The sequence below is a fragment of the Arachis ipaensis genome, chromosome B3, assembly GCF_059453495.1.
Source record: "Arachis ipaensis isolate K30076 ecotype BB chromosome B3, ASM5945349v1, whole genome shotgun sequence".
In the NCBI taxonomy this organism is placed as follows: Eukaryota; Viridiplantae; Streptophyta; class Magnoliopsida; order Fabales; family Fabaceae; genus Arachis; species Arachis ipaensis.
In genome coordinates this window covers 146,431,904-146,459,240 of record NC_142438.1, presented here as the reverse complement: position 1 = coordinate 146,459,240, position 27,337 = coordinate 146,431,904, and the positions used below count along the sequence as shown (strand labels likewise).

Below are 27,337 nucleotides of genomic sequence, written 5' to 3'. Positions count from 1 at the left end.
CCGTCTAATTTTTATTTTTAAAAATAAAAAGAATTAAAAAAATAAATTATACCCTTTAATTTGTAGTTTATTTTTTCTTTAAACAATTCGGACTATCCGATTTGAGTAATATCAATTAAAAAAAACACCATATAAAAAAATACTTAATTTTTCAATAATAATATATTATACATATATTTAATCAATATAAAAAAATAGCATCGAATTGGTATTTACTCTTTTTATTTTTGTTTCCCTCCTTGAGTGTCTGAAATCGTGGGTACGAAAGGTGATATAAATAATGATAAAGCAAAAATGCAAAACTGTGAAGCCAAGCCTTCTTCATTCTCTCAATAATCGAAAAAAAAAAAGAAGAAACAAAAATAATCTGACTCAGAATACACACCCCCTTCTCTCTCTTTCTTTCTTTGTTCTGCTGCTTCAAACTTCAAAGACCGAAAAAAGGAACACTCCCAAGAAAAATAGTGGCGGTTCTGTCTTCATTCACCCAAGAAGCTGCACACTGAAAACACCATTTTTCCATTTGGAGCAACAACGCCACCACCTCTAACTGCTGCTCATTTTTTCTACACTGGAAAAGAAAAAGAACAAATATCAAATAAAATAAGAACCGACCCGAGCTTCTTTTTTTTCAAAGAAGGAGACGCGAGCACACTGTTATCTTGTCTCCTCCATGAGGAAAAAAAGAGGAACCAAGTGCCTACCTTTGTAACAGTATCCGTTTTTCAGTTACAAGGTTGTTTTAGTTTCTCAAGTCCATTTGCTCCTTTTTCTTCTGAGTTTGGTTCTTGCTGAGATCCGGTGCCTTGTTGGATTCGTTCTCTCTTGTGGCTGAGATCTGTTTGGTTTCGGAGTTCCTGAGGTTGTTTGGTTTTTGAGCTTGTTGCCGAATTTGGAGCCGTGGAAGATACTAGTGGTGCTGGTTAGTTGCTTTTGGAGCTGGAAAAATACGTTTGTATGATGAAGTGTTTGGTTCAAGATTGGAACTTTGGGTGGTGGGGATTGAGTAGGATTGGAAGGGAATGAAGAGTGAAAGTAAAAAAGTTATCTTTTGCAGTGAAACTGGTTTTGGTTGAAGGGTTGGAAGTGTGGGAATCTTTTGGGTCTACTTAGCATTTCTCGTTAATGGCTGAGGCAATTCATTGTCTGGTTGTTCAGTTTTTGTTCAGATTTGGAATGAGTTTTGGTTGGTGAAAGGGGAGATTAAGGTAAGAAGAATGAGATTTTGCAGCGGGAAGGGAGAGAAGAAAAGGATTTTTCTGTGGTCTGAGGTTCTTCTTGTGAGGATTTTGCTCCTACTTAATTGGTCTACTTAAAGAGCTTTTGTTTTTAGTAATTGACTGTGTGGGATTGGCTTGGTTTTTTCTAGTTTTGAAATTTTGCTGAAAATGAAGCTTTCTTCAGCTGATTTTTGTCCTCCACCCCCGGAAGGTATGTTATGTATACACTCTTGTTTGCATATTCTTCTTCCTTCTTCATCTCCCTTTCTATTCTCCACTCTGTTTTGGAGCTAGTTATTGTTGCATCCCAGTGTTAAGGGGTGAAAATGCTATTCTCTTTTAGATCTTGATGGACTTTGGTTGCTGAGAATCTTGTTTCTCTAACGTGATTTGGTTTGATTTGCTCCGCGCCAAGCCTTTTGTTGTTTATTAAGATCATGGTTTTGCTAATGAATATACCAAAATCAGTTAGTGCTCTTGACGAATTTAGGTGGCAGCTATGAACATTCTGTTGGATATTCATGGCATTGTGATGGCTGTTCTTTGCAGGAGAAAAGCGCGTTTTGGATTCAGAACTTTGGCATGCATGTGCTGGTCCCCTTGTTTCTTTACCAATTGTTGGAAGCCGAGTTGTGTACTTTCCACAAGGTCACAGTGAACAGGTAAGATTGTGATGTTGGAAGTTATATGCCTAAGTTCTTTTAGTTTATGTCTAAATTCTAAACTATAAAGTTTTAGATACTAGTTTGTTTGATTACTTGGACTTGATGAGTTACATGCATGCATGTATTCTAACTTCTAAGTAAGCATTTTTCTTTTCCCTTTGCTTTAGGTTGCTGTATCAACCAACAGGGAAGTGGATGCCCAAATTCCTAACTATCCAAGCTTGCCTCCCCAACTTATCTGTCAACTTCATAATGTGACTATGCATGTAAGGCTCTTGTTTATTTACTTAGTTTATTTTTCATTTTAATATAATAGTCATGTAAGGCTTGTTTGCTTCTGATTCATCTTTTAAAATTCTGCTTTTCTAATTTTTCTTTATTTTATGAATTCAGGCTGATATTGAGACAGATGAAGTATATGCACAAATGACCTTGCAACCTCTGAATCCTGTATGATTGATTCCCTTTATTAATTGATAACTGATTTTCTAGAGTTCATAGTTATAATTCTTACTCTGACATTGTACTATGACCTTGTTTGCAGCAAGAGCAAAAGGAGGCATACCTTCCAGCAGAGTTGGGCACTCCAAGTAAACAGCCTACAAACTACTTTTGCAAAACTTTGACAGCCAGTGACACAAGCACGCATGGAGGGTTCTCTGTTCCTCGCCGTGCAGCTGAAAAAGTGTTTCCTCCTTTGGTAAACATTTATGCAGAATCGTGCATGAAAACTTGCTCACTAGATCTGTTGGTTTATTAACTGATTGATTATTGTGACCTACAGGACTTCACCCAACAGCCTCCTGCTCAAGAGTTAATTGCAAGGGATTTGCATGGTAATGAATGGAAATTCAGACATATCTTTCGCGGTGAGTTATAATAAAACTGAGATTGTTTACCCTTCTTTCGGCAGCAAGCGCAGGCTATTATTTTTATCCCCTGAAAGTAACTTGCTGTCTTCTTCTGCAGGCCAACCCAAAAGGCATCTATTGACAACGGGATGGAGTGTCTTCGTGAGTGCTAAAAGACTTGTTGCTGGTGATGCTGTGCTGTTTATCTGGTTAGAAAATTTTTATTTCTGCTTTTCCCCTTTTTGTTTAATTGAAGTGGCACACTGCTCTCCACTGCATTAATAACATTCTTCTCCTTCCCGTGTAATTCACATGTTCTATATTCACAATTTATTGTTGTGATGTTGAGCATAGCTGCTTTCAATAGTAATTCTGTTATAAACATATCTTATAATTGGTCTAACTGAAGTAAAATTCTTCTACAGGAATGAAAAGAATCAATTGCTTCTTGGCATTCGCCGTGCTAATCGGCCACAACCTGTGATGCCTTCCTCAGTTTTGTCTAGTGATAGCATGCACTTGGGGCTTCTTGCTGCTGCAGCTCATGCAGCTGCAACCAATAGTCGATTCACCATTTTCTATAACCCACGGTACCACTTAGACTCTTGTGCAAAACCTTCAGGTCATGATATTGTTTCCTTTTTGACCGACGATTTTTCTTTTGCTACTTTTAATTTCAGTGCTTGCCCATCAGACTTTGTCATACCCTTGGCAAAGTATGTTAAAGCTGTGTATCATACTCGAGTCTCAGTTGGCATGCGCTTCAGAATGCTGTTTGAAACAGAGGAATCTAGTGTGCGGCGGTAGGTTGAGACTTACCTTTGTTTAAGACCATGTTGCATATGAATTAGAGATCATTTGAAGCTATACTTGTTATTCTAATCCTCTATTCAAATGTTTGTGTGATATAATTCCTCTCATAGGATAAATGGGTTAGTCATTTAATAGAATTGATTATACATGTTTGTGATACTAATATATACTCATGCAGATACATGGGCACCATAACTGGTATTAGTGACTTGGATCCTGTTCGATGGCAAAATTCACATTGGCGTTCGGTCAAGGTCTGTATGCATACATTCATGTTATTGAATTGAGGTTATGTGATTGAATTGAGTGCTGCATGCATCTGCAGATGTAACATTGATAATATCTTGCTTTGTGAACACTTTCCATCTTTCTAAGTGCTAAGGATGAACATGGTTTTGACTTGGTTGCAGGTTGGCTGGGATGAGTCTACTGCTGGAGAGAAGCAACCTCGAGTGTCTCTATGGGAAATTGAGCCCTTAACAACATTTCCTATGTATCCATCTCCGTTTCCTCTTAGGCTTAAAAGACCATGGCCTTCAGGACTTCCTTCTTTCTATGGTATGCTTCATGTGACATTTAGATCCAAAAGAATAAGCGAAATTTTCTGATTACCTAATGTTGTTTAACCCTTAAAAAGTGATTATTTCAATTTTCAAAGTTCATTTCGTTTGTGTGTCAACAGAAACTCAATCTCATTGACCCTCTCCAATTTCACTTGCATTGAATGCTTGCAGGCATGAAGGAGGATGATTTCGGCATAAATTCTTCACTAATGTGGCTTAGAGATGCTGATAGAGGGCTACAGTCTCTTAATTTTCAGGGTACCGGTGTAAGTCCTTGGATGCAGCCAAGGCTTGATCCCTCCATGTTGAATTTGCAAACAGATCTGTACCAAGCTATGGCTGCCACTGCGCTTCAGGATATGAGGACTTTAGACCCTACCAAACAGCATCCAACTTCCTTAATTCAGTTTCAGCAACCCCAGAACTTCCCTAACCGGACGGGTGCTTTAATGCAGACACCAATGTTGCAGCCCTCTCAACATCAGCAGGCCTTCCCAAATAATCAAGAAATTCAGCATCCATCTCAATCTCAGGTTCAAATTCAAAATCATCTTCAGCAGCATCTACAGAATCAGCACTTATTCAACAATCAGAGTCATCAGCAGCAGCAACCACAGCTTCAACAGCAGCAGCAGCAGCAGCACCACCAACAACAAATGGTAGATCATCAGGAGATTCCAAATGTGGTCTCTACAATGTCTCAGTTCGTTTCCACTCCGCAGTCTCAGTCGTTACCCATGCAGGCTATCTCTTCACTGTGCCATCAGCAAAGTTTTACTGATTCAAATGGTACTGCTGCTGTTTCTCCGCTACACAGTATCTTGGGTTCATTTCCCCAGGATGAAACATCCCACCTTGTGAACCTTGCTAGAACTTCCTCTTGGGTTCCTGTTCAATCTTCATCTGCATGGCCCTCAAAGCGTGTTGCAGTGGATCCTCTTGTTTCTTCTGAAGCTTCTCAATGTGTTCTGCCTCAGGTGGATCAGTTGGGGCAGGCACATAGCACCATGTCTCAGAATGCTATTTCGTTGCCACCAGTTCCTGGTAGGGAGTACAGTGTAGAAGGGAGCACTGATCCACAAAACCATATTTTGTTTGGTGTGAATATAGAAAACTCTTCTTCGCTACTAATGCATCATGGAATGTCAAGCCTTAAGGGGGTTGGCAGCAACACTCATTCATCAACCGTACCTATTCAATCTTCTAATTACCTGAATACAGTAGGCACTGATTCTTCACTGAATCAAGGAATGACACACAGCAATGGTGAATCGGGCTTCCTTCAGCCTCCAGAAGATGGGGGCCGAGGAAACCCGCCAAATAAAAAGACCTTTGTGAAGGTGAGCATCTGTTTCCACTACTACTTTGTTACAGTGCATGATAAAGTTGGCACTGGTTGACTGAATGTTGCATTTTTGTTTTGAGATTAACAGGTTTATAAATCAGGGACCTTTGGAAGATCATTGGATATAACTAGATTTACCAACTACCATGAGCTGCGCAGCGAGCTTGCTCGTATGTTCGGCCTTGAAGGTGAGTTGGAGGACCCTTTGAGATCAGGCTGGCAGCTTGTAGTTGTGGACCGAGAGAATGACGTTCTTCTCCTCGGTGATGACCCATGGCCGTAAGTAGCTCATGCTTTATTCTTTTCTTTGTAATGATGATTATTACCCTGATTTCTTACATATGTTTATGTTAATGATCTTTGACATGACAGGGAATTTGTAAATAGTGTATGGTGCATCAAGATACTTTCCCCTCGGGAGGTGCAGCAAATGGCCAACAATGGCATCTGTGATGACTTACCAGGACATGATGACCCAAGAAATTTAGACTTCTGAATGATGTGATAGTCACCATGAACAACTTCTCTCTCTTGTATTATTACCATTCCTTCTCAACCTTTTAACAATGGTGAGAGGTACTCTTAGTTGTTGTAGTCTAGCTTAATTCCAAGCCTTTTGCTTTTGTTTTTATTTTGGTGTTTGTTGCTGCTTAGGGACCAATTCATAATCTAAAACACTGTAACTATATATATGACATATCCTCATTGTGCTACCCTTCATCATATTATTACTTACCCTGTTAGGAATATGGATTTAAGATACTATATTCTATATGCCATATATTATCACAACATTATCTTCTACTACGATGTTTACTTTTCATTTGGCGTCGCATGTGTGATGAGTTTAAACCTTTTTCATGCATATAAGCCCAGTGTTTGATGATAGAACAAAAGGACATTGCGGATGATGTTGGACATTTTTTTTTGTTTCCCATGGTATCTTCCAACCCGACAAGCTAATGACTAGTTTGTCGCGAATCAGAGTTTCATTTAAGGTGTGACACTAGCCAATGGATTGTTGCATGCAAAGGGCAGGATTTTAACTCTGGAGTCTGGACACTTGCTTAAGCGGACTAATGAGCTAACTACTAAACTAACTCACGTTAGTTGACATCTTTGGCCATTCTTGAGTTGTAGGTAAACATTTTTCGGGGGAAGGTGGATGGTGACAATTTGAACACCAAAAACCCCATGTGATGTGTCTTAAATTGACATTGAGCACGTTAACGTTGAACTTCCATTGATGTGAAAGTGGCCTAGTTTGTTCTGTTATTGGATTTGGCCATGCAATCTTTTCACGCTAGCTTGAATGGTTTTGCTATTTATTTAATTTTAACAATTTGTTGTAGTAGTATAATTTAATCTGAGAAGTTGGAGCTTGCAGGGGTTGTTGGAGACTTTGAGAAATCAGAATTTAATTGTTGTTGGAGTTAGTAGTATGTTACTACTTTGTTCTATTAATACGGCTGTACCTTGACAAGCTTTTAATAAATGCATTGAACAACGACAAAAAGTTGAAACTTTTAATACTTTTTGTGATAGAAAATCTATTAACACTGCTTAACAATATCTATGTTATGTTCTCTGAAGAGTCAATAAGAGCTTCGTACTTGTAGTTGTCGGCAGATTTGGCAGTGGAGTTTGTTTGTTACCATGAATCGAATTACTTCATTAGTGTACCTAAACAAGCATTCAAAGTTCTTGTCTATGGTTTTCTTTTGAAGAGTGTAGTGTCAAGTGTGTGTGGAATGCGGAAAAAGTTGAAGGTTGCTTGGATGCATGTTGTGTGGGTTGCCTTATTAGATGAGACCCTCTTTATGGGTATGGAATGGTGACGTGGTAGGGCACTATCCACCATAAGTAGCAATACTAGCTAGGGTTGGCACCCCCCAACCACTTGCCTACCTTTCTTGCTTAGCTTGTTCAGTTCCAACTTGCAATTTTTCCATTTATATCAATTCATTCTTTGACTTCAAAATTCCACATGATTAAGGTTTTGATTTGATAAAACTTTTTGAAAGGATGTTTGTGTTTGCTGCTTTTAAAAAATACGTGTGTTTTTAAAAACACTTAAGATGGAATATTTCAAAAATAGCTTGTACTTATCAAAATTAAAAAATCTAATATAATTTTATACATTAATTAATATCTATTACAATATTTTTAAATTTTAGAAGTTATTTTACCAAACACACTTGTTAATACCTATGTTTATTAAAAAATATTTTTAATTTAATTTACCAAACATAGATGTTATAACTTTTAAAAAGTAAAAATTTTACTAAATCAAACCATTGTATGAGTCTCATATTCTTTTGTCAATAATAAAAATCTCAAGATGACAAAGTCATGTGAATTTTCACGTGAAAAAATCCCTGAACTAAATCTAAAGACTCGCTTTAATTTCTTATCTTCATAATTGATGTTTTGAATTTTCAAGTGTACTAGCAAATATATGTGGCTTTTGTGCCATCCACAACATGACCAAAAAGGTTGTAGCAAAGAAGCAACCTTGTTAAACACGTGTGGTTGAGGTGCGTCCTTTGATGTTTCCCCTTTCCTCTAATATGTAGAAATTGATGCCATATGCATGCATAGGAGTGGATCGTCTCTAATGAAAAAAAAAAAATTGGATAGTGTTTAGGATAAGATCTCACATTTCATTGTTCTTTCTCTTCTATTTAATTTTGGAGGCCTGCTACACATACAAGTCTTTTTGACTTACAAGTCTTACAAGTTGCTACACACGGGCCTTTTAATGCGTTATTCAACCGTTTTCTGTTTTCAAAGCGCTACACTCACCATGTATTACGAACGACTCTTCTTCCTCTTCCTCTTCTTCCTCTTCTTTTTCTTCGTTTTCTTTCGATTTTCATAGTTTTTGAAATCAAGCTTTGAAATCGTTTTGAAGATAATGGAACTTCAGAAATACACCCAAACGGTTACAGGAATACACCCAAACGATTATAGAAATACACCCAAAAGATTACAAAACTACACTCAAAGGATTTAAAAAATACACCCAAAATTCGTTGAAGTATACCTTATGCATAATTCAGAACTCTTTCTCTTTCTCTTCAAAAACGATTTCAGAGCTTGATGTAAAAAAAAACAATGGAAATCGAGAATAATAAGAAAGAAAACAGAGAGAAAAGCACGTAAATGAAGAAGAAAAAGAGGAAGACGAAGAAGAAGAATGTGCAGCAAGAAGAAGAAGGAGAAAGAGAAGACAAGAAACGAAAGAAAAGAAGAAGAAGAAGAAGAAGGTGCAGTAAGAAGAAGAAGGAGGAGAAAGAGAAGGCAAGAAACGAAAGAAAAGAAGAAGAAGAAGACGAAGAGGAAGAAGAAGAAGAAGAAACGCGTTTTGAGTGTTAGTTTTAATTGGACTTGTAAGTCTTACAAGCCTTAATCGCTTGTATGCGAAGAATTTCTGTTAATTTTGGTCCCATTATAAGATTAAAGGTAAGAGATCACACTTTATTCTCTCAAGTGTTAAAAAAATGGAGATGATCCATTTCCATGTATATATGTTATTGCTACTTCTTATGATCATAGGTACTGAATTTCAATTTATCTCATAATAATGAACATATGAAAATTTACAAGAATCAATATCAATTTAACAATTAATTCGTAAATTAGTCAATAATTAAAAAAATGAATATTATAAAAATGTTCGAAATTAAAAACAATAAAACATCTAAAATTTAATATCTGAATGTGAAATAAAGTAAAACAAAACCAATTTGGCGGCATTAGGTGGCTAGTCAGCAGTGGTGGTGGGTGACTTGTGATAATGGGTGAAACTCTGGTGTTGAGAGGAAGGAGAAAAAAAATGAACAAGTTTAAAAAGGTAATTAAAAAAATAGTGAGTGAATAAATATTTATTTGGCTGATTTTTTCTTAGTTCTATATTAGACTTGTAAGAGTATTTCTATATACTATAGGCTATGGCACACTAAATTACACATTTTAACGAGGGTTAATAGAGATCGTAAATATTATTGACGAAATTGGTGAAAAATCTTTGAAGAAATATATTTAGAGGGAAAAAGAAAAGAGAAAGTTTTTTTTTTCTTGGATCATAAGAGCCTTTGTTGGTGTAGTAAAGAGTAAAGATTGAAAAATGAGGGTTCAGCCCAACCAATTGAGGGATAGATGGACATGGAAGTTATGAAATTATTGTGAAAAAGGTTTCTCATACCAAAAAGGTCAAAAGAGAAAGAATATTACTGTGAAAGTGGTGGATTGGGTTAAGACAATTTGAACGAGTGGATTTAGTAGGATGACATAACTTGTTTAGGGGTTACTGCTAAATAAATATCGTAGGTGTTGTTATATGCTCGTCCCCTTGATAGGAGTCAATGATGGTGGTCCAAGTAATTCACTATTGGCTTGTATATAAAGAACCAGATTCATACTTTGGGAATCATAAAATTAGGCACTTTTGCAGCCTTGTGGAAACTAGTGTAGCCCAAAGTTCAGAATTTATATTTTCGGGCTATTGGCCTATTGCTTTGGATAAAAGGGATTGTGCATTCTTACCAAGGCAGGGAGCACTCCGTTCAATTCATTAGGTACACATAATTTTGTGCACATCTTTTTTCAATCCGTGCCAAGATAAAAGAAATTGATAGAACTAATGTTTCAATAGATTTTATCTCCCTTAAGATTGTGATATAGATTCATGGAATTAATGTTTAAGCAATCCCTTTGCAAATTAATTTCAACTTACGGTGATAACTAAATATTGTAAAAAATTGTTGCTCAGGCAATAATTATCCATTACTTATTTTCTGTTGTGTTGTTAATGTTGCAAATATGAAAAATAATGTATGAAATTAGTCTCACATTAAAGATAACAAAAAAGAATGAAGAATCTATAAGATGAGAGACCTGTTAACTTACTATCTTAATGTTTTGAATTGGATATAGTGTCTTTTCATCTTATATTCTTTCACTTAATTCCTCTCCAAAATTTTGATGGTGGTCGAGAATTCACTCTCTACAGTGCCCCAACATGTGGTATGATCACAAAGGTTTATTTTATTTTGAAAAGAATGTTTTATGTACATAGATAAGTATAAAACCCATGTATAATAAGAGTAAATATAAATAACATATCTTTGCATTGTTTTTCTTAAATTAAAATATGGTTTACTTTTCACTAGAGGAAACTTGTAACTTTGCATAGTAGAAAGTAGAAACTAGGAAGTGAAAACAATGGCCAATAGGTGAAAGCAGACACTTTCATTTTCTTCTCTCTATTTTTTTTCCTCCTCCAATTTTTTTTTTTTTTATAATAATAAAAAAATGAAACAGACACAGTTCTGTGACTTATAAAAATCATCATTCAGCAATCCCTTTTACTTTTACGTAGCAAGTTGCACTCAGGTGCCTGAAAACTACAGGGTTTCAGTAACATACAAGATCTATCATTTGCCATTGTTTATGGCTCATACCTTACACAGTTATGTGATTTGCATTTTGTTTTAATTGCAATGTCTATACATCAGACCCAACCACAACAGGTGTAACTGGAAGGGGGCATTCGCCCTGTTTGGCGTATGTACTCTGCTTGAGCTGCGGTTCTTTCGGCTTCCCGACTTTTTCTAGCTGCGGCCGCCGCACGTTTCTCTTCTGATCTTTGTCTTGCCAGAGCAATCTTTTTCACCATCTTTGCATGTGTCTGAGCTTTCATTTGCTCAACTTTGGCCTTAAATTGTAAACAGTTTCAATCAATGGCAATGTGAACATTGTTATGAAGTAAAGACTATCTACTCAAGTAAACATTAGGACAAACTGCAATTAAATAATGGCAATCATATGGATTTAACCTATGTTCAATGTATAATATTAATATTTCATCAAATCTGTTCAGTTATTAAGCTTCTATTATACATAAATAATTGGAGAGACATATAGTTAATTTAGAATATCAGATACAGATCAAGTTTCAAGCAATGTTCAAGTAGAAATAAAAAATAACCATAGCATAATTATGATGTCTGTCTCCATAGAAAAGTTAAAAATGCTCCATATCTCACTAAACAACATTCAGGTTCTAAAATATGGAAGACTTTTGCTTTTTCTGATGTATATGGACTATGCAAAATAATAACTACCTCAATTCTTCTCATTTCTGCTTCTAACTTTGCCTTTTGCTGACTTTCCCATGCTTGAATTTTGATTTCCTCACGTTTAAATCTGAAAATATTAACACGGACTAATCACATTAGGATGAAAACTTTCCATGATTTTAAACCTTGGTTGAACACAAAATAAAACCTTGCAGTATGTTTAGACTTTTGAGCTTCCTCCCACTGGGCAGCACGCTTTTCAAATTCAATTCTCTCATGTTGTTCCACATTTGCGTCCCTCATAGCAGACTTTTTCTCTTCCTCGTCGCCGTTGCTTGCCCAAGCAGCAATATTCATCTTACCAAGCTGCACGCCAAGGGCTGCAATCTCTCTCCTTGTCTTGAGTTTCATTTCTTCTTCAGACAAGTGTTTTCTTCCATTTTCAGTTGGAAACTGCAAATCATCATCAGTTGTGTTGTCCAAAGGTGTTGAAGCAGGCTCACCTCTCCTTGGAGTTGAAGGCATTGAAGACGCTGGGCTACGTAGTGGAGTTGCTGAGCCACCAGGAGTAGCAGTTCGTGAAGGCTCTTGACTTGGCACAGGGGTCATTTCTGTTCCCATATCTCTCATTGCCACCGATCGAATTCCAGGAAATTCTGCAAAATATGAACAAATTCATCTTGCTGTAGAGCATAACACACACCTCTACATTCAATCAAATCAAAATTCCATATAAACATCTAGTATAATGCTTTGTCCATTTTCCCTAAAATGAACGCAACTTACAACATAACTGAGGTGTGATATTGAACATACCTGTATGATCATGTGTACTTGTTGAGCAAGATAAGTCCAAGTCATTTACTTCCTTTAAATCTTTGCTTTGGGGATAAGACTCTTCTAGTACTGGATTTCTTCCATCGGAAGGAACAAAAGAGAATTTGTCAACCCGCTTTGTTTCTGTCACCTTGGCTGTTGATAACTTATGATCATAAACACCAGACTCCGGAGCAACCCTCACCATGCGATTAGGTTGACTATTATGCAGAGTATTATTCTTTTTTGAAATAGTAGCTTGTGTGTTTTGCCTCATTATCCATTTCTCAGCATCATTCCACTTAGAAGGAATAGGCCTCAATAGTGATCTTGTTGCCGGATTGTTCACCGATCTCTCTCCTTTATCAAACTCGAAGCTTGATGAGCTAGCATTACTGTCATAATCAAGATTTTCCTCTTCTATTGTTCTCACCGGGTGAATAGTGCTTGAACTTCCACCATCAGCCTTTTGAAGATGCTGAATCTTGGTAAGGCCGGTGCCACCGTTTCCCTTTGGTTCTAAGCTGGGAGATGTAACTGGAATTAAGGAATTAATGAAGTCATTGCCATTCATCATATACACACAAGAGAAAGAGAAAGAAATGAAATGCAGACCTTCATCGTCAGGGTTGCCATTGTTAGAAGGTAGTAAGCTGTTGACAAATTCAGCATCATCAATTCTGGAAGGGGAAGTTCTGGATGAGTTACTGTTGGATCCATCCTTCTTTCTGTGACCTATAAGCTTCATCCTCAGTTTACTTGGGGAAATTATTCCAGTCTGCATAACAAACAAAACAAATTATTAGAAGGAAGGCATGAACGGTGGCTCACTAATGAAGAAGAGGATGCAAAAGGTAAATTGAAACGGAATTAAAAGACCTGAGGTTTGTGAATCCTCTCGTAGTCCATGAATAGAGATGAGAGATCTGTGTATGCTTAACAAATGCAGCAGCAGTGCAGTTCGGTTCAACACAATGAAGGAATGAAGCATAGCACACAAGAAACAATGAATCAATCAATGAATTTGTTGCGTCAAGTTTCGGTCGCTGTATACTGTATACTGTATACAGTACAGTACGGGTGGATGCACTTATCTGTATCTATGTATGCACGCCATTTTCCGATTTTACCCCCAACCAAAATTATCTTATATAAAAGTGAAAGCACGTGAAGTAAAGGCGTAAAGCCAATGTTGTTATGTTGGTGCGCCCGTGTGTGGCTCACTGAATTTTTCCGGTAATCTCGGCAAAAATAGCTTTCATTATTATTATAACACGAACCACAAAGATAAACTCATAAATAATTAAACATGACTACTCCATTAGGATGCTTTTGCAAAGCTTTATCATTTGTTTAAATTGATAATAATATAATATACTCATTAATATAATATACTCATTAATACATGTAGTAAAGCGAAAGGTAGATCTCGTCAAAAAAAGGAAGGTAGAGGATATAGTATAATATACGTATGAATATATTCCCTTGGCCAGTCAAAGATACTTCTGGGGAAAACACATCCACCAAGGCAGACTCATCATTTTCGTTGTCCCTTGCTTATTTTTGATTGAATAGGTAAAATTCTTTTTTTATTTATTGTATCTGTGTATTAAATATATTTTAAATAAAATATTTATTGATATTTATTTAATATATATATTTTTTATGTTTAATTATATTTTAATAAAAATAAAAAAATTAAATATTTTTAAATATATTTAAATATTATTATATATTAATTTGTCTATTTTTTTAATAGTATTTTTAAAATAATTTTAAAAATAATATATATTATTAATTATTAAAATATTATTATAATTTATCTAAAAAATATTTTATATTTTATATATATACATATTATATTTTTGTGTCTTATAAAAATTTTAAATTTATGTATTTATGTATTTTATATCAGTATTAATATCTGTACATCATAACATGTTATTTAGTTTTTTTTTTTTTTTTAAAAACTTCTCATACTAATTTATTCTATAATGTAAAGTTTATATTTCGTATAATATATATTCTATTAATTTTAGATGGAAAACAGGAGAAAATAATAAAATAAAAAATATTATGTATATATATTATTTAATTTATTTTAATATATATTTTAGATAAATAATTAATTTAGCAAATAACTTTTTATATATGTGCATGTAACGTATTGAGAATTAAATTAGCAGAGGGTGTCAGAATTCAGAAGCCAAATGGGTTGGGACTCTGCTCTGAATCTGAAAGTTTAGGAATTCTATAATGTGACTGACTAATCCTTCCTTCCTTCCTTGACCAGGGTCATCACCTAATCCACTTACATTTTTAGGGACCAATTTACCCTTTTCCTACTCCCCTGAAATTCTCAATCATTCATCCATCGTTTTTACTTTTAAGTTTTAACTGCGTAAGAGTATAAAAGGTTTTGATGTGGTTATCCAAAAATATATACCGTTGATTTCCGGGGACCATTTTAAAGAAGTAACCATGATCATGTAAATTTTTTTATACAATTATGTTAAATTATGCATTTAAAAAAAATTGCTCTCTCTATATATATAATATAAACATGTTCTTTCTTATCCATTATTATTATTATCTTCTAGTTATTTTGCCTCTAATCTGTAATTTTCTTTCATAATTTTCAAAAGTGCAACTGAGTAAAGCTTTATGATTTCAAGGGAGAGATCAGAAAAAATTAATTGTCATTCAATAAATTGATTTGCAACATCAGAACACAGTGGACCGAGATAATGATAAATAATTAATTGGAGTTTTCAGCTCATCTTGATCTATTATTTTCAAAGTTCAATACTTATGTCTCAAAATCTTAGAGGTAGACATACAAAATTTCAGTTAAAAAAAATCTCAGTGGTAGATATAAAAAGTTTAGGTAAAAAAAAAAAATTATATATATGATACATTGTTAATAAAGAGAACTTCTATACAAATTAATATTATGAGTAACAGTAAAATTAAATTACTTCCTAAAATTAAGATATAGCCAATGCATGCTTTTTAGAATCGTCAAATAATTTACCACACCATAGTATAGTTAAATCCGTAGGAGTGAGTACAGGTCGGTTTGGTTCGGATTTATGGTAAAATTAGAATCGAACCGATCAAAATATAATTTGTTCGGTTTAGTTTGAATTTGTGATTTTTTGTACATGTATCCGAACTAAACCAAATCGATTAAGAACGGATTGGTTCGATTCGGATAATTGGGTATCCGATGACTTTAAAATTCATAAAAAAAGAAACAAATTTTTATCTTAAAAATTCAACAAGTACAATAAACATGTAACACCAATAGAAATAATCCAAATATATTAAACACCAAATACATTAAAAACTAAACTTATTAAAATCCATACATATTAATAGTGAATAATCATTGTCTAATAAAAAAGTCATATATAATTTATTTTTTATTTAATTAATATATAATCGGATTCGCGAGTTGATTCGGATTCCGCACTTCCAGAATCGATACCCGAACTAATTACTAACAAAGGCCATTGATTTGGTTCGAGTTAAACCCAATTATCCATTGGTTTCAGAACCAATTTAATTAGTTTGGTTCGGATGAGTAATTGAATACTCGCTACTCGTGCTCACTCCTATAAATCCGCCCCTTGCCTCAAGAAAACTTAATTATCATTATCCATCATCTAATCAAACTTTTAAAGCACAAAGCCCCATAGTAATTAGTAAGAGTAGGGAGGTCACATACTTTTTGTTTGCTTTTAATAAGGTCTAAGGTCCAACAGATTCACTATTCAATTTATCTTTTGTACTGTTAAAATTTTTATGTTATTTGCTAGTTTTAGTAGCCCAAGAAACATTCTTGAGTATTGTTAATTACATCAATTTTATTAACCTAAAGTCGATGTTAGATTAGATTAGATTAGATAACTAGAAAGGAGGGGCCCTAGTGTGGTTCACATGGGATGTTTGCAGTAAGTGGGGCCCACTGATCATGACGTGTATAATGTTTGCCCCTTGATTAGGGTTTGGACCTTTGACCGATAATTCAAACACTGTATGTGAACGTATTGATTCACTTCGCCTAATTAGTTGACCCATTTCTCATACAATATGCCCTTTCTTTTTGGTTCAAACATATTAGGTATTTAGTTTGAATTCAGTGTGGTATTGGTTTCTTATATCATATACGCAGGCAAAACATCTCTTTCATCTTTTCAAAGATAAAATTGTGATCAAAGTTGACGTACGAAGAGAAAGAATAAATAAATACTTTAAACTCTTCATTCCCAAAATAAAATTTTACCACTATATTGTTTTTTTTTTTTTAATAAGTGAAGTGAAGTGTTCATAACTGATAAACAAGTGAGGTGAATTATTTGGAGTTGGCGTGTGGCAGATTGTAAGAAAGGTGCATGAAGCATGCGTTGTTAGTTGTAGGGATTGTAGCTATTTCCCAAAACAAAATAACAAACTAGGGTGGCACTGCCACTACCCTACCACATGAATATGCAATTATGCATACATATAAATAAATTAGCTATTAATTATACGAGGCAATTCTTCTTATTTCTGGATATTGAGTGCCCATTAACAAAGTAATGATTGTTCTTGCATTTCTCCATATGAATATATATATAAATAGTGTCCGAAAATTCATCTTATGGTGAAGGAAGGAATGCACAAAACATGTCAGCAGAAAAAATAAATAAAGTCATGGCAAGTCGTTTTCACACAATAGATTGAGAGGCACATGGTCTGGGCATTGCGTTGATTGTGGTTGCTCGAACAAAAAAAAAAAAAAAAAAACTCTTGCTAACGGCCATCTTTTACATATTATCATTATGGAAAAATCTAGGAACCAACAACTTTGTTAAATTCTGACCAGCATATAACCATGCAAAGAAAAGTGAGTCATTAAATGAAAGTTCACACCAATTTCACACCATTAAAATTATTATTGATGACTATTTAATGGTTACAAATCACAAAAGTTACTAGCTCCATAGCATTCCTCTATTATTATTATTATTATTATTATTATTATTATTATTATTATTATTATTATTATTTTCTAAGCTCCATCGATGCACCTCTTTGGCAATTATGTCTCTTTTACAGTACCTACTATACCTAGCCACTAGGGAATTTATTCCCTATAAAATGATTTATTTTTTAATTTAACAAAATAATTTAAAAATTTAATTTTGATACTGTGTAAATAGTTTTATACATACATTTAATTACATAACACTATATCAATAAAAATAACTACTTTTTACATTAATCGCGTGAATGGTTATAAAAAAGAAAGAATATGATACACAATATAAAATACTTTATATCGTCAGTGCATCAAAATTAAACTCATAATTTAATAGAATAATATCGTATATATATAAAAAAAAAATACTAAAAAACCATCAAAATTTATTATTTTTAACTATAAGTTAACTATTAATATTTAAAAATATAAGATAAAATATATTATTAGATTACTAAACTAAAAAAAAATAAACTATAAAAATTAAATTTATAACTAAATAATAACAAAAACAATAAATTCTAATACCCCCTCCACGTTTCTCCCCAAAAGGTAAACAACAATTTTGCAATTTCAATTCAACATATTTTGCAAAGTCTTTCACAAAATAATGTGATTTATTATCACATTAGTTCATGTAAATAATGGAATGGTTTTGTGTGATGGGTATACCGTATATGCGTCCGATCCAACAAGATTTTATTTGGTACAGAATCTAGAGAGGTGAGATGAGACCTTGTACTACAGTAGTACCCTACACTCTTGTATGTATGTGTTGAAATGGCAGCATAAATAATCAAAATCTAATGAACCGTGCAATGTTGGGGCTTCCATAACCTTTTCATTTTTGTGTTTGGTACAGAATCTTTGTTCCTTTCTCAACTTTTTGACGCTTGCATATTCACTCCCTTCTCTCTAGTTTCTAACTTTAAAAATAAAATTAAAAGAAATAATTCTGTAATTCACTTTATTAGTGTTAAGGGTGTGATATTATATCTAGAGCTGGAATTAACTCTAATCTGACATACATGTTTAATCAAAGAATACTCTAAAAACATTGACTAAGAGAATAAAATAGAAAATTTTAGTTTTTTACAACAATATATTAAAATTAATTAATAATATAAAATATATATTAAAATATACATATTATAAATAAATTAAATAATATATATTTTTATATACAAATATATAATAATTAATTTTAGTAGTCAATTTTAATATACAAATAATATTTTTATTTTTTCAATACATAAAAACTCAAACAATTAAGATTTTTTATTCAAACATTAAACTATTGATATCTTTAAAGAATACTCTTGGAAAGAACACTCTTGTTAATAAGACTATGAGTTAAAATATAATTATTAGTGATTCGTCCATGTATAACTCGGTTTTTATTGTGCATTATAAGTTATAACTCGGCCTTAATTATTATTCATTATGTAACCGACATCTTCGTTATCGACTTAATGACCATTATTCTGACTTAATGATCAACGGTCATACCATCAATTCTATTCATCAACTCTATGCCTATAAAAAGCACCAATTTCTATATACACCGGACATTCTATACATATTCTAGATACATTCTAAATACATTCTAGATATATTCTATATACATTTTATATTCATAGAATTATTATAATATACAACACATGATAACTTTTATTTCACATCTTACATTCTATATTCATAGAATTATTCTTATACCTCTTAAACAGTTATTAACTTGAGCGTCGGAGTGTCTTTTGCAGATACTCACCCCCTTGTTTTCTCCTTGCCAACGTATAACTCATCCCGATGAGAAGCTTAAAGACATTCATCGACGGACGAGCTATACACCGGCCAAACTCAGGAAGAACAATTGGCGCCGTCTGTGGGGAGAGTAAAATAATTCCTACTCCCCTCAAATTCATAATACTTGAATTACATTTAAATTTTTGAACTAATTTCAACAATCTTGTTTAAGATTTTATTTAATACTTCTTATCAAATTTTAATCTATCATAATTTTTTATAAAGTATGTACTTTATACATTCAAATTGCTTCATTTTTAAGTATCATAATATTTCACATCTCATAATTGATCAATGAACTAATCCGAGAACAAACTCGGCTTTCAATCAATTCGAGAACAAATTCGACTTTCAATCAATCCGAGCATAAGTTGGCATGTCAATTTTGCTAATTTTTTCAAAGTTCTCTATTTACACAAGTAAAATTATATATTTTATTCAACATACTTTTGTATTTATATTTTGTGTAACTAATATTTACTAATTTATTAGTTATATTCAAACATCAATATATATTCTATACTTTATGCTATTAAATTTTATGTTTTAATACAAAAAGTTAAGAAAAAATAGTTACAAACATGCAAATTTACTATTATTGCACGAGAAATATCTTTCGTCATACTGTAACTGCTAAAAATATTATACTAAATGTATAATTCAATAATTGTTAGCTTATTGCTTTATTATCAAATTAAAGCATGTCCTACAAAACAAAATTTAGATATTCACATTTTGGCATGTATGACATTCATATATGTCGTCTTCTTCTCGACAATTATCAACTTTCAAGGTATATTTTTCTACTTTGAACTCTTTTACTTTTACAATATATATTATTCAATATATGTTGCGACTTTAGACATATTCATTTTCTCAATTTATCTTATTCATATCATATAACCTTCACTGTAAATTGTAAATATTCAATAACTAATTGCTTTGAGCGAGAAATTCATCAATAAATTGTTATGGGCTGAAAAAATTCACAAGACAATTAACCATTATATCCTCGGATCATACAATCGATTCTATCAATGGATATCTTATCTATCTCTGAACTTTTCAGTTCACATACAATCAAATGCTAAAATTATTCTTAAACGGAAGAGTATCCCTCACGCAACTACCTTGATTGAATGACTCTTACCATATCATTATTATTCACTTATCTTTTAATCGAGTTATAAATCATTTTATTTTCTAAGCTTAGCTTGGATCATATGATCGGCAGACAAAGCTTGGGGGCTATGATCCGTCACCGTATAACTCGGTCTTTATTGTGCATTATAAGTTATAACTCGGCCTTAATTATCATTCATTATATAACCGACACCTTCATTATCGACATAATGACCATTATTCTGACTTAATGATCAACGGTCATACCATCAACTCTATGCCTATAAAAGGCACCAATTTCTATATACACCGGACATTCTATACATATTCTAGATATATCTATACACATTCTAGATACATTCTAGATATATTCTATATACATTCTATATTCATAAAATTATTATAATATACAACACATGATAACTTTTATTTCATATCTTACATTCTATATTCATAGAATTATTCTTATACCTCTTAAACACTTACTGACTTGAGCGTCGGAGTGTCTTTTGCAGATACCCACCCCTTTGTTCTCTCCTTGCCGACGTATAACTCATCCCGACGAGAAGTTTAAAGACATTCATCGATGGACGAGCTATACACCGACCAAACTCAACAAGAACAATTAGATAAGAGAAATTTTTTAAATTAATAATTTTTAGCGTTTTTGGTTATTATTTGACCAATATAAATATTAATTGTCTTTTAACAAATAAATTATATTAATTTATGTATACAAATTTTAAAAAAATTGAGTATAAATTATATTAATTTATGTGTATAAATTCTGATAAATATAAAAATAAACTATATATTTTTTATATATAAAATTTATGTAAATATAAATGTAAATTATTGTTGATTAAATATTGACAAAAAGAATAATATTTACTGATTATATAATATTATTCATTAGATAATTCAAATTAAGAAAAATCCTAATTAAGAAACTCTATTCCCTCTAGAAAAAGAGAGAAAATATCCTATTTGCTTGTAAGGTACGTACATATCCACAAGAAAATTAGGTGGGGACCTTTGTGGCAATTCGTTTTACACTAGAGATCAGAATACTAAGGTTGTTGGGACACCTTATGCTTAAAAATCAATTGAGAGCTTTGACTGGGTGAAAAAACAAGAGAGTAGTAGCTTTCAGATTTTGGGGACCATTGTCGTTCATTTTTCTTTTCTAATATATGGAAAATAAAAGCTTCCCTATCATGCTCTTGCTATAATTCCCTTTTTGCGAAGAAATAAGGAATTTGGGTTGCCTTTGAAGTCAATGATGGCTTATAATAAGCTTTTGCAAGCATATGAAATTATCAATGAATATGCCAAATCTAAACTCTATTGCCTCCAAAATCTTAAGATCAGAATCATCATGACTTGATCAACTTGGCCCCAATTATTTAATTAAATGAATGTGACTTTATATATAGAATGAATACCAAAGCTACCAACTTTCAAAGGTGCCCGTAAAAGTGTGGCATTTGATTATAATTCTTCAAGCAACCATGTGTTAATTAATAACAATTAGAACATCATTCAACATTCATTGCTTTAACCAAGGGCGGTTTAATTTTTAAGCTTCAACTATAAATCAATAATTAGCTTTCAATCTAAATATGATGTGTACTAAAAGTCTAAAATCCTAGCTTATTCTTTTCGCTTCAACGGAACTAAAGTCATTTCCAGTCTAATAAGATAATACTTGATAACAATAACAACATAGATTTACCGTATATGAAAAATGATGACATTTATTGTCATGTATATATAACTGAAGTGTTTTCTATTCAGTACAGTAATTAATTTTTGTTTGACTTGTAACTATCTTGATAGATGCAATAATTTACTTAAAAGTTTTAAAATTTTTCTATCTCCAAATTATGATCGAACCTGACATTTAGTTAAGGGTGGTTTATAGATTACTTTATAGTTTATACTCTTTCTCTCTCTCTCTCTCTGTGTTTTCTACTGGTTTTTTTTTTTTTTTTTTGGACGAGTGCTGGTTTCTATATTCAATTGAAAGGTAACGTTTTTAAGCTAGCCCATAATGCGGCCCATCTAAATATCATGGGTTTTTATGACCAAAAAGTGGAAAGCCCATGGAACCAAAAAAAAATTGTATGCATTAGCATTATTTACGTGGGAGTCTAATATGGTGTTTTAGCGAAGAAATTGCAGTAATATATAGTAAGATTGGAGAATAGAGAGGAAGAGAGATCAATGAGAAGAAGAAGTAGAAGAAGAAGAGAAGGGAGTATGACCAAAGCCAAAAGCTTTGATATGATCCTTAAGAGACCTCTTGTGTTTGAAGTCAGAGCCACAAAGACAAAGCCAGCGTTTGCCGCAGTTCTTCTCATGAGTTCTCCAGTCACCTTTGACAGCGAGATTCTTTGAACACTTGCGGCATGAGAAGGGTTTGGGTCCATGCTTCCTCTTATAGTGTGTTTGCAGTGTTCTGAAGTCTTTGAGAGGCTTTGCCCTTGGGTGCTCTATGTTGTTCTTGCACCCTCCTTTGCAGCAGTAGCATGCTATCTCCAACAATGGCCTTGGATGTGTTCTTTTCAGTGACTCTGGCCCTCTTCTGTATTCTGACCCATGTCCCCACATATGCATCTGCACAACATTCATTGCATGCATTATTATTCTGTAACATGAATGGAACAAGCTTAGAACTTTACCTGAAGATTGTTGTAGCGGTTGAAGGTTTTTGGGCATACAGGACAAGAGAAGTGGCTGAAACCAATTATAATCTGTTCTTCAGTTGGTATCCAGTAATTATTTGGAGCTTGGAGAGGTTCTACATTATGATTATCATGGGAATTGTCAGGGAGCCCAATGTGCAAGGCCACTGTCACATCTTCTTTCAGATTTTGATTTTGTTCTGATGATGAACAAGTTGAAGAACCAAGGAAGCTGCTTAGCAAAGGTAGTGGCTCAAGCTGCTTTTGATTCATCTTTTTAGCTATCAGATTGATTCTTGTGCAGGGTATAATGTAACAGCTACATATATTATATATCCGAGGGGTCATTGTATTAAACAAAAAATGAATGAATTTATCAGAGGAATGCACGTTAGATTTTATTAGATTATATGGGTCAGTAACAAGGACATGTAAATTGGAAGATAGTCAAATTTGGAAAGGAAGAGGAGTGAAAGAAATGGTGTGATAGGTGGCCGGAGAATATTACAGTTGACTGAAAAGAACCCTTTGTTGAGGGTATGTGTCCTATTTGTCTATTCTAGTATTGGATAACATAGTAACTTAAATTCTGTGGACCATGGCCTAACAATCATAGCAAGAATTTTATAGCAGTGAATTTAAATTGGAGGGCAAAAAAAGTAACATTTTGTATTGTCAGAACGTTCACATATGAAAATCTTCAGAGCCTACCTTATCTCTTGCTTCACACTCAACATGCTAATTATAGATACTCTTAATGAAGCTGGTTTTCTTTTGGCATAAACTGTCAAAATTATATGTGATGGGACCACTATTAAATACAGCAGCTAGGTAGAATTCTTGTTAACTGCACTTGTAATTCACATGTACCAGGAAAATTAAAGTTATTACTACTGCAGATTTCTTTTTCTTTTCTTTAAGTAGATTATATTTTATTCATTAATAGAATGATGTCACTTTTAAATTATCCTAATAAATGTTAATAGATGAAACATAACTCAATAATTTTCCTATGCAAAATGATCCCATTACATTTTCACAAACGGTGGTGCCATAAGAATTTTGGTTCTCAGAAGCAAAATCTATATTATAACGAAAAGTTAAATCATATTATGGGACTGAAACAACTACAATGATGTTGTGTCCTGCTATTAAAAGTATATAGCAAAGGTATAATTGTTTTTCTTCTTTTCGGAAGTTTTACAGTTTTATCAACTGCAAGTCTTGGGTATTAAATGTTGTTAAAGGCAAAAACTAACAAAAATAGTAGAGCAATAATAGAGAAAACTACATATACATATAGATATATAGTAGTATTGCTACAAGATTTTGAAAGATTGCAGGGGACACTACTACAAGTTCCCAACCCCACTTTAATTTCTTCTTAAAGATTGTATTTAATTCCCTCCCTGAGCATAACCACTTACTAAATTAAATCATCCTTTTATTTTTCAAAAAATCTAATAAATATTGTTCAGTCATACCTAAGTTAACTAGCCTTATTATTACTATCAGCAAGTTTAGAGTTGTGATATTTAATATTTTAACTCTCAAGTACCTTAAATAAGTGAATAAATTACTCCAACTAACAGCAACAACCTTCGGATTGTGTCCAATAGCATTTCAAGGTTGAAAAGAATGAAATCAAGATGCATGTTAAACAATTGAAAAGAACATAAGGCAGAAAAGAGAACAGAACTAATTTAAATCTATCATTCATATGTTGATATTTTAAAGAAATTAAACAATATAGAAACTTTTGCAGCATGATTGAATTGAATGCTGTGTTCTCAGTTCTGCATAACATGTCCTTGTCTACTATCTTCCTCATCATTTGCTAACATATTATGAGGAGAAACATAAGGAGGAATGACTACATTTTCATCACTAACATACACTACTCGGAAAATATCATATTTCATGTCGAAAATAGAGAAGCGTTCAAGATATGGTATCATCCATTTTCTGTTATTGAGGACCCATGAGTAACAATATTGTAGAGATTTCCAGACATGAATGCAAACCACATTGGGAGTGCTTTGCCCTTTCAAGCAAAGGCCTGCAGTTAAGCCTTCTACTTTCGCGAAGCGACACCTGAAAATTGCTAGCACGGCATAGCAGAGATCATTAAGGTCTTTAGCAGTTGTGACTCCAGTGTTGATGGAAACTATGTCGCCACTACAAATTTTTGCTGTTGAAGAGCCATCCCTTGATTCTCCAGCATATGCATCAAGGAAGCTGTGTTCAACTAACACAGCCATTCTTGTTACGTTTGTTAACATTGATTTCTGCAAGGAATAAGGATAAAATCATTTGTCTAATTTTTATTCAGGAATCCTTTCCTTCTTGAATATGCACTTGTAACCACATAATAATCTAAGGAATTAAATAATTAGTACTAATTATCTGTTGTAAATCTTTGCTATTTCCTCTTTTACTAATTCTGTAACAGAACTGACAACTATTATTGTGATTCACGTGCCTCATTGGTTTTAGTTCACATAAATGATAAAAGTAAGTTTCATCAGAATTTCATGCCTCTTTTCCTTTTTTTTTTTTCATCTAGTGCAGAAGTGAAGGGTCAAACTTACAAGGATTTCCATCAACCTATCTTTTTCGTCACTGGACATTTTCTTCCATGCACTGCACCATATGATCTGATTACAGCACATAAATATTTAGCATAACGTGTAAAATTGAGAATAATAACGGAGCAGAGAAACATGTGTAATTGTGGAACAGAGGAATTGAGTTTAACACTGACAAATTCAAAGTTCATTCAGCCATTACTAGATGCTACACTAAAAAACATGGAGCTATGACATTTGATAGATAGAAATTCTCATCCATAAATTGTTATGAGATACAATTATTATTGTATTTTGAACAAAGTCATATCAGAAAATGAAAATCATAACTATCTGGGGTGCATCACAGAGTACAAAATGAGTTGTAAAAATTAATACTCAAATTTCGAAACAAATATGCTCTATCTAGAAGGCAGTGAAAGAACACACACATAAGAATAAAGACAAGTATATAAAAAAGAAGAGAAATTAGAAAAAGCATGACCATATTTCCATGGATGCTCCTAAAAATAGAGCTTTGGACAGAACCAAGGTTGTGAGTGTAGGAGGAAAAGTGCACGAGCGCATGAACAAGATGGTCGATGATAACTACAGTAGGCTTGAAAACAAAGAAGCTTAGGTCAAAATCCTTGTTGATGAAAGCCACAGAGCATGTCATCATTCTCTTGTGTGTTCCCTCTTCAAGTTCCTCTCCTCTTGTGCGCTACAAATAATAATATTAATTACAAATAAATAAATTTAAGAGTCATGAACCACAAGGCACGCAGACTTTCATCGTCAATGCAAAGGGTGCTTTGAATTCAATTGAATTGCCCATTTCTCATTCTATTGTTCTTAGTTGACGACCAGAATTAATAAAATGGAATAAGGCATTCACGTGTATTGACTGATTCAGGATGCTTGCATTCATTGTACCAAAAAAACCAAACAAACGTTTACTTGTTTTTAAGAATTAATAGATACATATACTTTTGTTGATTGTAATATAATAAAGTAGCATGAACATATCCCATGCAAATCACCGTACAAGTGGGCTAGCCTGCTGCCTGGTATATTTATTTCAATATTCAAGTAAGTTTTCAATTATATTATGCACATAAACTAAAAAATAATAATTAAACCCTTATTACTCAGTACTCACAAAGAGATAAAAAAAAAAAAGTGATTTTTATGATGCTTAAATTTTAGATATAGAATTTAAAAATAAAAAAAAAATTCTACCTTTTTCTATTTCTACTTTTAAGTAATTCGGACAAAAAGAAAATTATAAACACACAAAATTTCTCGAAAAAGATGTAATTGGCTCTAATAATTGAAATAAATTATGACCCTGCGGTGAACGCTGCCTATAATATTTATACAATATTTAAAGAAAAAGCATTACCAATGATTTAGGAAATCATCAACGCATGGTTTGACTTACGCAATTATGACTTTGAAAGGTTTTACCTAGTCAACAAATTCAACTTGAAATTGTTTCAGAAACACTTACTATAAAATACTTTTAATTTTTTAAGCAAAATATTTTTGTGATTATTTTTATAAAAATATCTTTAAGTAACTATTTTAGAAATTAGTCTCTATGCACCTACTGTAAAAAAAACTTTACATTACCAATAAAAAATGTAAGAAATAACTAAATCATACTATGTAAGTGTAGTAGTGGATTGTTTTTATTCTCACTATTTTAACTATTAAAGTATAAAAATTAGTCATTATATATTTTAATATATATATGTATTATTTCACATATTT

General features: G+C 32.9%; 4 protein-coding genes across 7 annotated transcripts; 1 reads left to right on the top strand and 3 right to left on the bottom strand.

Annotated features, from left to right (window-relative positions):
- Nucleotides 1–214: 214 nt before the first annotated feature.
- LOC107632034 (auxin response factor 6) lies at nucleotides 215–6,259 on the top strand. 3 transcript variants are annotated; one of them, XM_021119993.2, is made up of 15 exons: nucleotides 430–1,280; nucleotides 1,370–1,431; nucleotides 1,770–1,882; nucleotides 2,053–2,151; nucleotides 2,279–2,335; nucleotides 2,430–2,585; nucleotides 2,670–2,754; nucleotides 2,855–2,945; nucleotides 3,162–3,326; nucleotides 3,417–3,539; nucleotides 3,728–3,803; nucleotides 3,960–4,107; nucleotides 4,284–5,452; nucleotides 5,546–5,736; nucleotides 5,830–6,259. In XM_021119993.2, exons 2-15 carry the CDS (start codon nucleotides 1,389–1,391, stop codon nucleotides 5,951–5,953), a joined length of 2,640 nt encoding a protein of 879 aa, XP_020975652.1. In that variant the 5' UTR covers nucleotides 430–1,280; nucleotides 1,370–1,388; the 3' UTR covers nucleotides 5,954–6,259. The 3 variants fall into 3 exon arrangements, with proteins under 3 accessions (XP_088364305.1, XP_020975652.1, XP_088364304.1); XM_088508179.1 differs by having other exon boundaries at nucleotides 215–1,431; XM_088508178.1 differs by having other exon boundaries at nucleotides 3,162–3,539.
- A 4,538-nt stretch (nucleotides 6,260–10,797) lies between these two features.
- On the bottom strand, nucleotides 10,798–13,619 carry LOC107632035 (Remorin family protein). 2 transcript variants are annotated; one of them, XM_016335664.3, is made up of 6 exons: nucleotides 13,236–13,619; nucleotides 12,972–13,134; nucleotides 12,357–12,893; nucleotides 11,749–12,196; nucleotides 11,586–11,667; nucleotides 10,798–11,176 (listed from the first exon to the last, which is right to left on the bottom strand). In XM_016335664.3, the coding sequence occupies exons 1-6, from the start codon at nucleotides 13,263–13,265 to the stop codon at nucleotides 10,973–10,975; spliced, it is 1,464 nt and encodes a 487-aa protein (XP_016191150.1). In that variant the 5' UTR covers nucleotides 13,266–13,619; the 3' UTR covers nucleotides 10,798–10,972. The 2 variants fall into 2 exon arrangements, with proteins under 2 accessions (XP_016191150.1, XP_088364307.1); XM_088508181.1 differs by having other exon boundaries at nucleotides 12,357–13,134; nucleotides 13,236–13,427.
- An 8,796-nt stretch (nucleotides 13,620–22,415) lies between these two features.
- On the bottom strand, nucleotides 22,416–23,342 carry LOC107634814 (protein TRANSPARENT TESTA 1-like). The gene is made up of 2 exons (XM_016338227.3): nucleotides 22,992–23,342; nucleotides 22,416–22,926 (listed from the first exon to the last, which is right to left on the bottom strand). The coding sequence occupies exons 1-2, from the start codon at nucleotides 23,340–23,342 to the stop codon at nucleotides 22,531–22,533; spliced, it is 747 nt and encodes a 248-aa protein (XP_016193713.2). The 3' UTR covers nucleotides 22,416–22,530.
- Nucleotides 23,343–24,683: 1,341 nt separating this feature from the next.
- On the bottom strand, nucleotides 24,684–26,309 carry LOC107634815 (uncharacterized). Its single transcript, XM_016338228.3, has 3 exons — nucleotides 26,067–26,309; nucleotides 25,586–25,651; nucleotides 24,684–25,282 (listed from the first exon to the last, which is right to left on the bottom strand). The coding sequence occupies exons 1-3, from the start codon at nucleotides 26,241–26,243 to the stop codon at nucleotides 24,785–24,787; spliced, it is 741 nt and encodes a 246-aa protein (XP_016193714.1). The 5' UTR covers nucleotides 26,244–26,309; the 3' UTR covers nucleotides 24,684–24,784.
- Between the last annotated feature and the right edge of the window lie 1,028 nt (nucleotides 26,310–27,337).

What these genes read in the sequence shown, in the direction of transcription:
- LOC107632034 (XM_088508178.1), top strand. Translation starts at nt 1,389, where the DNA reads ATGAAGCTTTCTTCAGCTGATTTTTGTCCTCCACCCCCGGAAG. An exon ending in AGGACTTCCTTCTTTCTATG is followed by an intron (nt 4,108 to 4,283) that starts GTATGCTTCATG and finishes GAATGCTTGCAG; the next exon opens with GCATGAAGGAGGATGATTTC. An exon ending in CTCGGTGATGACCCATGGCC is followed by an intron (nt 5,737 to 5,829) that starts GTAAGTAGCTCA and finishes TTGACATGACAG; the next exon opens with GGAATTTGTAAATAGTGTAT.
- LOC107632035 (XM_088508181.1), bottom strand. Translation starts at nt 13,265, where the DNA reads ATGGACTACGAGAGGATTCACAAACCTCAG. An exon ending in AAGTCTAAACATACTGCAAG is followed by an intron (nt 11,668 to 11,748) that starts GTTTTATTTTGT and finishes TAATATTTTCAG; the next exon opens with ATTTAAACGTGAGGAAATCA. An exon ending in CAGAAATGAGAAGAATTGAG is followed by an intron (nt 11,177 to 11,585) that starts GTAGTTATTATT and finishes TTACAATTTAAG; the next exon opens with GCCAAAGTTGAGCAAATGAA.
- LOC107634814 (XM_016338227.3), bottom strand. Translation starts at nt 23,342, where the DNA reads ATGACCCCTCGGATATATAATATATGTAGCTGTTACATTATACCCTGC. An exon ending in ACCGCTACAACAATCTTCAG is followed by an intron (nt 22,927 to 22,991) that starts GTAAAGTTCTAA and finishes AATGTTGTGCAG; the next exon opens with ATGCATATGTGGGGACATGG.
- LOC107634815 (XM_016338228.3), bottom strand. Translation starts at nt 26,243, where the DNA reads ATGATGACATGCTCTGTGGCTTTCATCAACAAGGATTTTGACCTAAGC. An exon ending in GGAGCATCCATGGAAATATG is followed by an intron (nt 25,652 to 26,066) that starts GTCATGCTTTTT and finishes TGCTGTAATCAG; the next exon opens with ATCATATGGTGCAGTGCATG. An exon ending in ATAGGTTGATGGAAATCCTT is followed by an intron (nt 25,283 to 25,585) that starts GTAAGTTTGACC and finishes TATTCCTTGCAG; the next exon opens with AAATCAATGTTAACAAACGT.